This window comes from Pempheris klunzingeri, chromosome 4, assembly GCF_042242105.1.
Source record: "Pempheris klunzingeri isolate RE-2024b chromosome 4, fPemKlu1.hap1, whole genome shotgun sequence".
Classification (NCBI taxonomy): Eukaryota; Metazoa; Chordata; class Actinopteri; order Acropomatiformes; family Pempheridae; genus Pempheris; species Pempheris klunzingeri.
Window position 1 is genome coordinate 16,012,315 of NC_092015.1, and position 13,727 is coordinate 16,026,041.

The 13,727-nt window shown below is 40.9% G+C and overlaps 1 protein-coding gene across 1 annotated transcript in view; it reads left to right on the plus strand.

Moving 5' to 3' along the window:
* Positions 1-13,727, plus strand: part of pdgfd (platelet derived growth factor d) — a 45,880-nt gene that overhangs the window by 10,735 nt on the left and 21,418 nt on the right. The window contains exon 2 of the mRNA XM_070829732.1: positions 12,278-12,467. Coding sequence (XP_070685833.1) covers positions 12,278-12,467 — 190 coding nt within the window. The remainder of the gene's footprint in view (positions 1-12,277; positions 12,468-13,727) is intronic.

Genomic DNA, 13,727 nt, shown 5'->3' on the forward strand with positions numbered 1-13,727 from the left:
TTTTTAATAAAGTTTAATGTTGAAACATAAAGCCATGGAGATATAAAGTGAACAGAATGTGTGTGCTGTTATTACAATAGATGATTATGTGTGTATACTGTATATGACCTTAGATGTGTATTTTATTCTGTGCACATATTTACATGAATATCAATGTGTGTGTGTGTGTGTGTGTGTGTGTGTGTGTGTGTGTGTGTGTGTGTGTGTGTGTGTGTGTGAGTGCGTGTGCGTGTGTGTGTGTGTGTGTGCGTGCGTGTGCGAATGCAGGGCTAATTGATTGTCCTCGTCAGCCCTGCTGTTCAGACTGCAGTAGCTGTCAGCAGGAGCCAACTGCTACTCTAACAAGCCTTACAAACACACACACACACACACACTCTTTCATACTAGCTCACAAGCACCCGCACACACATTATCACTTTAGCCCTTGATGTAGAAGCAGACGCACATTAATGCGCACACAGCGGCAGCTCAAGAAATCCATAGAATACATGTGGTGCGATTGTGACTAAGCTGGTATTCTTGACATTTGAATGACAGGCGTTAGTATGTCTGAAGAATCCTCTGGCATTTCTTGATACGTGACAAGTGTAATAAAACCTGAAACCAGATATTCACAGGAACAGTGAAAAGTAGTTTGGACCACTCAAAATTCAGAAACCGTCTGATGATTCACATTCTTCATAGTACAGATACAACAAGATAAGAGAGACAACATGGAGGATAATGCACACTCTGCCATACATGCTAACACACACACACACACACACACACACACACAGGGAGGATATTGCTGATGAAGTGTTGGTAAATACACTCCATCAAAGTGTAAGAGGTTATACAGGGACAAGCCCCTCTCATCCCTCATCCTTTGCTTCTCTCCATCCCGCCCCTCCCTCAAACCCTCCTCACAATCTGTCATTACAACTTGAGCTGGCTTCCCACACCCACCTGCTTTCTCCTCTCCCACTTTCTCTCCTTGCTGCAGTCATGGAGATCTGTCTTATCTATCACTCCTTTTCCCCCCCGTCTTCTCTCCCTCTCCTCTTATTTCCTGTCCTCTCTCTTTTCCTCTTTCTCATTTTTTTTTATAGGAACTTATTTTTTAGCCTCCTCATTTTTCTGTCAGAAGTTGTCCTTTGACTCATCCTCCATCCTTCCGTTTGTGCGGCACTTAAACTGTGAATCTGCGTGACACAGCATGTGTGCATGTAGGCATGTGCAAGACTGTGCGAGCTCATTTGTATATGTTGCCGTGCTGCCGCATTTCTGTGTGTTATCCTTGTGAATACATTTTTATTGTGCATATTTTAACATCTGTGTCCTGCTCAGATGTGGAAATGTAACAAGAGCTTATCTAAAGGAAATACTCACACACTTTATATGTACTTATATATAGTTTAAAACAAGTAAACCTTGCACCTGACAAAGCTCTAAAGCAATATAATTACCTCCATTAATGCTGTTCTATTTTATTTATTAAGGTGTTCAGTAAAGCCGACAAACATAAGTGAAGTGGGTCTCTTCTACCTAATTGGTGTGCCATAATGCATTGCTGTAAAGGCAAATGTGTCGACTATGAAACACACTTTAATCTGCATTGATTATGCATTTCATCCCCATCTCTTGCCCTGAAAGCTCAATGCCATTTTTGCACAGACAGGCTTCCCGCTGCCTCTATGTGCCCCAGATTATCTCTCCTTTTCTTTTTTTTCCTCTCTACATCAGTATATGTGCATGTGTCTGTGCACCACCGTTTAAGCATCTCCATGTGTCCATGAATATGTATATTTTGGTGTCTAAGCACCCATGCATGTGCGCCGCCTCTGCATTTTCGTGTTACGGCTGCTTGAGCTGCTCACCCACAGCGTCTCCATTGACCTGTCCTCAGTGCTGACTCAGCGAGTGTTGGTCCCCTCTGCATTATTCAGCAAGCTTAGCCAAGGTGTTAAACAGGAGCACGTCACAGCAGAGGACGAGAGCATGCTAAGTGGACTGGCACAGGACGGGGAGAATGTAGAGATGTTAGCTTTGTGCAATACAGAGATTAGGCTTGTAGAAACAAGACTAAAGCTGTGTCCCATTTCCATTCACACGAATTTCAACTTGGATTTAGGGATGTAGTGTGGTCTCACTGACAAAGATGTTTGCATGCATACTAAATGCAGCTTGATTATTGAGTGTTGGATATGATGATGGGCACTGTAATCCCACAATGCAACACATAAGAAAAAATTGTCACAGTTAGAAACACAATTTAAAGATACTACCGATACCTCATGGAATTTAAAAGTACAATGGCAGTAATGTGTGGTTGAATTAATTTATGACTTAGATGTGCAAATCCCCGGTGTAGTCCTTTAACTGCAGGGCAGAAAGGTGTGAAAATTGTATCTGTTAGCTTGAAAGGGGCATGTAAACTCTGAGGTCCACAAAAAGTTCATTTTTCTGACACAGGGGATAAGAATAGTAATTCCACTAGATCTCAAGTTGTTTACGTCACGTGGCATCTTTGAGAAATGCTTTAGTAAATATTCACTGCATATCAATGTGCTGAAAAGACTTAAGAATGACTTAAAAGATCAATGTCGTCTTTACATCTTTTTTCAAACACCGATTCTCCACGCTAATTGGCAGAGTGCAGCCCATCCCTCTTCTTTAGGCTAATTTGTCCTTATCAACAGGTGTTGAATTATAGATGCCTGAGACGCACTCGCAAATCCTACTGTAAGTGGATGCTAACGCTAATCAAAGGCCCAAAAGGACCATTGAGACTCACTGCTCAAGATGTAAGGACCAGCTAAAAAAGCTCCAGTACCAAAGAAAATTTCAAATTCATTGTGAGTCACAGCTTTCCAGTCATGTCTCTCTTCTTTGTTTTTGCCTTTGAAACAGATGACAAAAGTGAAATAGTGGTGACATTTCACAAATCTCATCACAACAAAGCAAGTGACACACTTAAATAAACATGCACATAACTTTGCACATGCACACAAAGCAGTTATTATCTTTTCGTATTTATGAGAGTAACTCAGACATGCTCTTTGGTGTAGCCGGTACACTGTTTGATGTGTCGAGGTATCTTGGGGCTTTGTGGACTTTCCTTGTCCTTTTCACAGTACAGTAGCTACAACAATGCTTTTCTCTCTCTATCTTTCCACTGCCACTACTTTCTCTTTTTTTTATCTGTTCTCTCTTTACATTTATTGTCTCTCTCCGTTTCCCTTTGACTCTCCCCTTCTCTTATCCTTTTCTACCTCTCTCATCCATTGTACTGCCCTTCATCTCTGCTTCACCTCATTCTTGATTCTGAACCTTTCCTCACCTTCATTTTGTCCTCCTTTGTAGTTTTGTCATTGTCTGTCTGTTTCTGCTCCCCCTTTACACTGAGCTGTGTGTAGAAGAGATGGAGCGAGCTTAGTAAACAGCGTTTTGGGCATGTCTGTGGCTGTTTGCCTAACCTCCCCTGTCCGTGTCACAGGACATGCCTTTGTGTCGGCTTCAAAGGAACATACGCAGTCTCTCACACATATATCGACACACACAGATGCACTCACACAAAATCTTCGAAATCCTTAAACTGAGCTGTGTGCTCAGCCAGACGCACACGTAGCAAACACACACACACACACACCCTTTCCCATGCACGCTCTGACACTGAAAACATCCACCTACACACACACACACACACACACACACACACACACACACATACATACATACATACATACATACATACATACATACGTACAGAGGGTGGACCTCTATGGAGCCAGGAACAGGGACTTTTTGGCACTGAAAACAAACCCTGACCCGAAAAAGCAAACATTGCCATTGAAACTCTTGTATTGTAAAAACTTTTTTTTTGCTCTGTGATGTTTTTTAATAACTATCATCTTTTTTCAAATGCCATTCTTTGTTCAGTGACAGCTTTTTCTTACTGTGAAACTCTTGCCAGATTTTGTACAATGACAGTGGTTTTCAGTTTCAACTATCTGTCAACATTTTGGCATGAGGGGCAGGATTTGAGTGGAGGGGGCAAGGAGACTGTGCATTTGCATATAATCTGCATGATAAGGAAAGAACACCAAATTCCCCGAAACCAAGCTCCACTCCAAAGCCTCCGGCACACCTACAGCAATGACATCCTCAAGTTCAGCTGGAGCTCTCAAACCGCATGAGTGTCCTGCGTTCCCTGCTGTTGTTTCTTTGTATAGTACTGGGATGGGTTGAAATTAACTTTTAGCTGACATTATTACATTATTCTGCTTTGGCAGAGGTCCGTTGGAACAAGCGCTAATGTAAGCTAACATTTGTTTTTATGTGAAAAAACAACGGCAGACAGAAACAGATTTAGTTGCGGTTTTAGTTTCAGGTGACTGAGGTGAAGCCGTCGCTGTAGAAGTGTCTTGCTGTTTAGATTCTGACGCACGTCTATTCATGCAGTTCTTAGACTCATATTCTAGCAGTATTGTTGTATTAGTGTATTGTATTTACATGAGCCCAAACAAAAATGATACTTTATACAAGATATTAAATAAGTCTTGTTGAATATGTGACGTCCCCATAGATGTCCTTATATGCTAAAACCGTTTCCATTATAGTTTAGCTGAGAGGCAGAATATATTTCTGCTCAATATGTTCCTATCACCGTATAAAATGTGAAGTAGTTTTACTGTACATGATTAGACAGGGAAAGTCACCTCAAAGGGCATTGTAACAAATTGATAATATCCTCATAAGGAAAGTGTCATAAAGAGAGTCATTAAGTTAATAGTCCTAAAGTTTAAAGTCATAAAGAGTCATTGAGTTTTTATGAAAGTTCAATGAATACTTGAACTTTCATCAAAAAACTACTTTATTTTTTGGTGGATTCAAACAATACCAGGAGTCCTAAAAGCAAAGCAAAACAGTGACAGAAAGTTGAAACTGATAACCACAGTCACTGGGAAAAAAAATTGATGCCTGTTTAATATGATCTGCAGGTTTACTTCTGAAATGCTCGTGAATTGTTTGCAGATGGAAAGTCAAATATGTTCGCTTGAAGTTATTTGTGGAGGACTTCAGAGTGTGAGTCATCAGCATCTTTACATTCTTGTCACTGATCCATCAGTATTTTCCCAAAGCTTCAAAACAGAAAGTTTTATATGATAATGTTGCCAGGGAACCAAAATATCTCTACGCAGATGTTTAAGCCACACCCTAATATAATGTAATATATATTACACAGTCACACAGATCAGTGGGCGTTTCCCATGGCAGCCGTTTACTGACAATTAGAAGCTGATGTCTGCTAGGAGACTTTTTCAACAAGCATGCATAACATTGGTTAAGTAGCATTAGTGATTTGAAACCATCTGTCTCTTTACAACATTCAACATGGTTCCAGCAGCTCCAGCACAGCTCAGTGTTGTTTTTGTCTTGTATTATGAAAAGGGGGGGGTTCTGGCTGACATTGGCTCAAATTGCCAATAAAGACATTGACAGCTGGAACGAAAAAAAATCCCAGACAACGATAATGTTGGGGGGGGGGGTCACAGAAGAAATATAAGTAAAAGTTCATCTTCTATGTCGTGTCAAGACATGACACACATGACACACGTCCACTGTTTCAAGAAATGGCTCGGTTATATCTGTATATTTCTTGTTTTATGCCTTTTGAGCACATTTGAACACTAAATAATTCAGACGGAAATCCATGTTCATGTTATCGTATGACACTTTTCTGACCACAGCTCTGTGGCCATCAAGCTAATGCAGCAGCTATGTTGTGTCCAACTGAAGGGACATAATGCATGTAGTGTGTTCTATTCTATAATTGTATATAGGGCCTGCAATCCTCCATAATTCACGGATTTGCACACCCCAGCTGCCTCAGCACGCATGCAAGTCTCAGATGAATGCCTATGTGGCCTGCCTAATGCACCGGACACTCCCACATTCTTAAAACATGTAGTTTCCTTTTTGATCATCACTTTGTTACGGAGAATAGCTGAAAGGTCCCTCCTGTCTATCCCCTCTATACTCTGCCTCCCTCCCCATGCCATCTCTTCACTTCAGCATCCCAATTCCCCACACTTTTACTCTAAAAAAAACATGCAGTCTCTGCATAAAAGAAAGTGATGGAAGTTAATTGGTTTAGCAGCAAAGGTGGGGTTGCACCAAAATGGTAATCTGGAAGAAAAGAATAAGACATCAGGTGAAGCAAGAGGAAGAGAGATGCGGTAGTGACGCACTGTATTTTTTTTTGTCTATTTTCAGTCTATTAATATTTCATGCCTCTGGGACCAAGTCAAACCTTGGTCACGCCTCAGGGATCAGGTTAAACCTTGGTCCCTGAGGCGTGAAATATTTTAGAATGTGAGAATGTATATCAAGTGTCCATTAGCATAAACCAAAAAGAAAAGAAAAATTAGCGCCTTGGTGTGTCTGTCGTGGTCAAAGGGAGAGGGAAACAGACGCCAAGAAGATGGTGCAGGATGGAAGGAATAGACGAAGGGAAAAACGGAGAGGAGGAGAAATGTGGGGCAAGAGCCGATGCTGACCAAAGCTGACACCCCTCGGCATGCAGTGTTCACCTCCAGGGTGTGTGTGTGTGTCTTTTTCATGCCCCTATGCTTGTGTGGGCGTGACTGAGAAACAAGGGAGAATATTTAAGGCTGATTTGCCATGAGAGAGTGGCAAAACAGTGGAGCCAGCACAGGTTTTGATAAGCAGCACAGTGATGCATGCACGTACGCGCGCGCGCGCGCGCGCACACACACACACACACACACACACACACACACACACACACACACACACACACACACACACACACACACACACACACACACACACACACACACACACACACACACACACACACACACACACGCAGGCCTTGAGCTAACATTTAGCCAGATGGAAAAGGCTTGGGCTATTTCTCATGGGTGGGAATACTCTGAGGGTGCAAATACAGCTTCCCGCATCAACAACCAATACACACTTACATGCAGACAAACACAGACCCATATATAGTGAGGAACAGATGTGCACATACAAGCCCACTGTGCACACATAAACCACTGACACATACACACATACACACATACACACATACACACATACACACATGTTTATACAAAAACACATACACAAGGACACACATGCTCACACAGTGTTTACCAGCGGTTTTGCTGATAATGGGCAATGTTTTACATTCTGTTTCCAAACAAAGATAAATAAACAATTCAGCAGATAGCTGGGCATAACAGCAAATGTGTATCCTAATAATGATAGTAATAATAGCCACTGTCTCTTTTTAAATCAAATATCTCTGTAGATCATAGCTGGAGTTACATTCCAGGGTTCATTTATGCCAAATTGTAATGTCCTCCTTAATATTCAAACTGTATTTACTAGACCCTGTGCTTCAGCCAGTAACTGTCTCGCAATGTGAATGAAGTCAGCCAAAGTAATCCAATGCTGCATACAAACTACCATGTAGCGTGCAGACATCTTTATTAATTAGTCTTTCCCTTGACATGCCAGACTTTTTCAGGTGCCTAGTTTTAACATTCAAACAGATTGATATTTTAACTCCCTGGTCCCATCATTGAAATGTCCATGCACTCTCTATGTACTGACATGTTATTTCTGTCCCTTATAATTAAAGCACTGGTTCAACATTTTGGGAAATACAGTTATTTGCTTTCAGTTGCCAGGCAACAAACAGAGACTCCAATCAGGTACTGCTCCCAGCCAAGAAACAGATACTACAAACTGTCAGTGTTGCTCTATAGTTTTTATACAGACACAAACAAATCACAGATGAAACTTGTTGATTAATGAGCTTTAGAGGTGTTGGTAGGTAGATTTTTGTTATCTTTGGCCAGAACCAGGCTCGCTGTTTTCCCCCGTATCATTGTGCTAAGCTAAGCTGCATTTATGTAGCGACTTTATGTGACGCTCATTTATCACAACATTAGAAAGTAAATAAGCATGTTTCCAAAGTGCCAAATTACTCATTTAACAGTAACATAAATCAAGATTATGAAATCATTTTGGTTATAAGATCATTTAACAATCTGAAAACTCATCAACCACAATCCATAACAGTATAAAACCTGTTTTTTAGATAGAAACTGGGAACACAATCAAGGAAGAGAACAGCAACATCACATTTCTCTGGGGAGTTTTTCACAGCTAAAAGTGTGTTATGTGTGTCCTGATAGCTAGTGTTGGGGCTTATGAGAATTCATTTTGAGAAGATGAAAGTCAGAAAGGATGTGTTCGACATGGGGTGGCAGATATGGAAAATGGGGTTGCCTAGTTATAGGTAATGTCCTGTGGGAGTGTGTCTCTGAGTGAGAATGTGTCTTATGCAAACTGTCTCTCAAGAAAAATAGTTTGGTTCACACAGAAAAGAGACTCTGGATTAAAATGGGGTGATCTTTTATATTAGGTGAGTGTTTTCACACCTGTGACTTAACTAGAATCAACTTTTAATTAAGAGAGAAATGTGAAGTTTAAAACTTTCACAGAGCTAATTTCGGTCTCTGATGCACGCTGGTTGCTGGGTGATCAGAGCGTGATTGGCACTTGGATCAGAAATAGATCTCGGAGGCATGAAGAACATCACACCCTGCACTGGAGGTGGGAGAGCCAAGTTTAATTAGTGAGAATTTTCCCACATGCATCCTGGCAGACATGCATCCATGCAAATACACACATACAATCAAGGACTTTTTTCTTTGAACCTGGCACATCCACAAACACACTTTAATTGCTCCCACGCTCACACACATAGAAATGCACACACATCACACAGTCACACAGCATCATTGTCACGGTTATTAAAGTGTTAGATCAGGAGTCTGAAAGCTTAATTGACAGTGTCAGACATTACGTGTATGCGTGAGTATGTGTGTGTTTAAATCTAGGGGTGTGAGTCAGACTGTCAGTGATATTATCAGCACTTTTGACATCATCTTATTTCCTGAGATTTGCAGAACTTTAACTTTCTGTCGATTTCAGACTAAAACAGCGTTATGTGACTGGCTCAGAAAACAGGTCCTGGAAGACCCATGATTTAATGGGTCTCATATTGAGGCTTCGGTGAAAAGCAGTAGATAACCTTACGGGCTGTTTATGTTGCAAATGTTTGTAAAAAACATTAGGGCCAAAATTAGTTACACTACATTTAGAAAACAATGGTATTTCTCCAAGATAAGAGATTCCTGGGACTGTTTATTCAGTCTTTTACCGCCCCCGAGCAGACACATGGTGTCTACCAGCCATCTTCAATGCTTAAGGAGCCTTTTTGCCCTCAGTCTGGTTTTTGGGCGTGAAACACCAGTTCAGGTGGATTGAGGTGACTGACATTTACAGGCTTGGTGTATTCCTATCTCAGAACCAATAATTGTGGTTAACTTGTCTGTATGTTAGGGACTATTTTAAAGTAGAAGATGTCTCAGTCCCGCACTATTAATTCAATAATGATGTGAAAACCCTCAAACACTATTAAGGCTAAAGGTCAGTATGTTAACATGTCAAGACTAGTGCGGTGTAGTGCTGAGTTATATAATAAACTAAAATTTGTCTCTGTTCCTCAGTTTTTCGGGGTTCTGCTGCTGATTTCTTTTCAGCCTTTTACCCAAAATCATATCCTTCAACTCATATAGCAGGCAGAAGAAATGTAGCTGCCAGTTTTCAGCGCTGTCAATTCTCTGCACTAGTTCTTTAACACAAATCTCCTTTCTCATTGTATCATGAATTTGCAATATTGTCAGACATCACTACATGATTTATAGTCAGGTCAATGGTGCGACTGAGAAAGTGCATCCAAAAGAGCTGAGTGCTGCCTGAGCAAATTTACATATTTTCTCATTTTAGTGTCTTCATTTTTCTTAATGCTTTCTCTCTCTAGAACACTCTCCTCTCTCCCTCTGTCTCTCTCTCACACACACAACATCATGCACACACACAATTAGTGGTAGCAGTCTGTTATTTTTGTGCAAAAACAATATCCTTTTTTTAGAAAGTAGAAAAGGAAAAAAAAAATTATAAGCCCACTTACTGTATCTTTAGCCAGTCAACAACTAAAGCCATAGCAATTAGGGAGGATTTAACAGACGTAGACGCAAAACTTCATCAGGACAAACAAATACAACAGATGCTGGGTTCCAAGGTGGACGAGATTTCAGTTTCAACGACAAAACAATAAAATACACAAACCGTGACACAGCATGAAGAGATTAGACCAAGTTAAGTGAATCAGAATGATTGGAGTTGGGCTGATAAGCTAGTGCTGGCTTCCACAAGTCTGTTGTAGCTTTGCTGCAGTTACACTTTTCCTGTATCATTGTAATAATAGAACAGCAGAGACAGGGAACACTGACACCAACGAATGTTAGAAAGCTCCTTACAGAAAGTTAGATATATGCTGTAAGAAGTTATGAAGAATTTTGTTTTTCAAATATTCAGCAAACACTGAGCTTTAATCCAAATCGTCTCTAGGATCAAACTCTAGGCCCTCTGATGCGTGTGTGTGTGTGTGTGTGTGCACCACACATAGCCACACAAACACACTGAAGCTCTATTCCCCAGTGACCTTAGTGGGTGAAAGTTCCTGACACATAAGCACTTTTATGAGTGAGTGGACCTACACAGGCAGGCTTCTGATCAGCAGAGTGGAAGAATGCCATTACAAACAAACCCTGCCTCAACACACACACACACACACACACACACACTCACCTAAACACACTCATGCATGTATGCACACGCACGCACGCACACACTCACACACTCACACTGACACTTTGACACATGCGTACATGCTCATAACTTAAAGTTACATACTTTCTCATACACAAATACATGTACACACACACACACACACACACACACACACACACACACACGCTTTGGCACAGTGTTAATTGCTAGAGCCAGAATTGGCAGGAGGTGTGACTCCTGAAGAATGCTGAATGAGCGATGAGACAGAATTACTGACTGAAGCAAAGAAGAGTAACATAAAGTGAGGGGGAGAGGGGACAGGAAAGGAGGGAAGTTAGCAGTGAAGACATAGAGGAAAGGGCCAAAGCGTCATCATCATCTCCCAGGGGCGTAGGCTGTGGTGCCTTGATTATGCATTCAGTTCTCTCTCTCTCTCAAAAACCACACACCCCTCAGAAAATACCGCTCTGTCAGCCTACTTCAGCAAACAGCCTGACCTTAGAATGTGTGTGTGTGTGTGTGTGTGTGTGTGTGTGTACGCAATTTTTTTCTAATTTTCAAAAAATCAGTAACAAGGACAATTAATACATTTTTGTGCAATATCAAAATGAAATTCATTAATGTGTTGATTAATCAGGACTAGACATGCAATAGGTGTGATTATACTTTATTCAGTAACGATGGGCCATTATAACACTTGAAACACGGCTTTAGAAAGCACATCAGAATTTATAGTAAGTAAGCAGAGTCCATTACAGACAGTCGTTTTGCAAATATATTAGATAGGTAGATGTTATCATATTGTGATTATCTCATTTTAGAATGAAGTATTTCTTTGAGTGTGTGCATGTTTTTATGGTGAGCTAGTAAAGTGAACAGAGCACAGAGACAGTGTGCTGTAGATGCCTTGTTTTTGCTTTTGCCACAGTACTGCGATGATCTTCACTGTAGTGACAGACACTGATACGCACACTTTTAGGTGTTACATTCAATGTACAGTACATGCCATGCACACTTTATTCCCTGTGTTGACAAGTATATATTTTACTGCAACAGTATTTAGCTCAGACTGACAGTAATGATGTCAGTGTGTCTATTGGTTGTTCCCAAGAGCTGCTATAAAAGGTTAGGATTTTACCTTCAGACACAACCAGGTTAGCTGTGTTCCCATTTCCAGTCTCTGAGCTAAGCTAAGCTGACCAGCTACTGGTGGTAATTTCCTGCTTACGGGACAGATGTATGAGTGGTATCATCCTCTAATTTGATACTTGGCAAGAAAGGGAATCAACATATTTCCAAAAATGTCGATAAGGTCTTTATATATTAGGCAGAAGCTAGCTGTGTAAGCTGGATTTAAAGTACCTGTCTTGGACTAAAATGTCACATTTGTATCTGTATTGTTTGTCTGTGCCAAAATCCAAAAAGGTTTTGTCATGTAGATTGTGTAATTTATGTAAATGTCTTTGTGAACAGGCTGCTTTTGCGAGTGTATATTTACAACTGGACTAACTAACTGATTAGCTGTAACCACTAACAGACAGCAATCGCCTCACCACAGACATGTACCGCAAAGAGGAAAACATCACAGTAACGACGCTGGGCGGAGTCATCCACAGCCCACGCTACCCCAACGCTTACCCCCGCAATCTGCTGTTGTCATGGAAACTGCTGTCACCGCCAGGGAGCCGCATACACCTGGAGTTTGACGGACACTTCGGCCTGGAGGAGGCTGAGAATGGAGTGTGCAGGTAAAACGTGGGATTCAGAAAGATAGAATGAACTGATAGAGGGGAGTAATGAGAAAAAACAGACAAAAGGAGAGAGGGACAATACCTGAATGGTGGAAAGAAGGATAGCGTTGATTAATTACAAGTGGCAGTGAAGGGGAGAAGTCAGATGAAAGTAACAGTGATTAAAGAACCAGAGTGTGAGAGAAGAAATGATGGAGAGGACGGGTGGGAGCGACAAAGAGAAAAAAGTTTATTGAGCAAAAGTCTCAAGTTGAAAGGACGTAAAACAGGAACAATAAAATATGTGAAAATGATTTGTTAAAATATGCACATTAGCACATCAACAATAAACTGTGATTGAGAGGATGCGAGACAAAATATTATAAAAAGTTGTAGGGGGTGGAATCACTATGAAAGAAATGGATAGTTGAAGTTTACTTTCTTGGCAGGAACTATAAGAAGTTTGTCCTTGAAGGTTGGGGGGAGAAAGTAGACTTTTTAATCCCCATATGCAACTCAGCCATCTTTGTAAGCACTTTGCTGAAAAGACAATAGGGAGCAGCGGGGAGAGAAGAGGGGGAGGAGAGATTTGGAAAAGTATGTAGAGGGAGGAAGCAGCTTTGCCCGGTTTTTCAGATGTGTCTTGCCACATTGATTGTGTGTGTTTTTGTGTATTTGTGTATGTTTGATTGATGGACTCACTAATTGACTGGAGCATTGATTGCTGGCGTGTTAACAAAGTTAGCCAAAAACTTTCCCTGCAAACTACTTGTCAAATACTTTGGCAGGGTGGCCTGTGGTTGCAAAATGCATCATAAACTTGTCTCATCACAGAGCTGAAGTACCTTAAGACCCTAAAATTAAGCTGGAGTGTGCTCGTGAGTCGCAGAAGCAGCTAATTGTACACACTTTAGATATTTTTGTGACACATCATTTTTATTTGTACTCATTAATGTAGTCGCTGACATCTAACACAGTGATAGATAAAAACTATAAGCAGTCAGACAGGTTGCAAATAAGGCAACAATTAAGCCAGATTATCTAAAACATGGAACAGTTCAACATTTTTGAAAATAACTTTAACGTCCTTGCTGAGAGTTAGATGAGAAGATTGATACCACTCTACATCTCTATTCAGTATGAAGCAGCTGGTTAGCTTAGCTTCGCATGAATAGTGGAAACAGCCAGAAACAGATAACCTGGCTTTGTCCAAAGGGAACCAAATTTTCCCACCAGCACCTGTAAAACTCACACATTGATACCTTCCATCTTCCATCT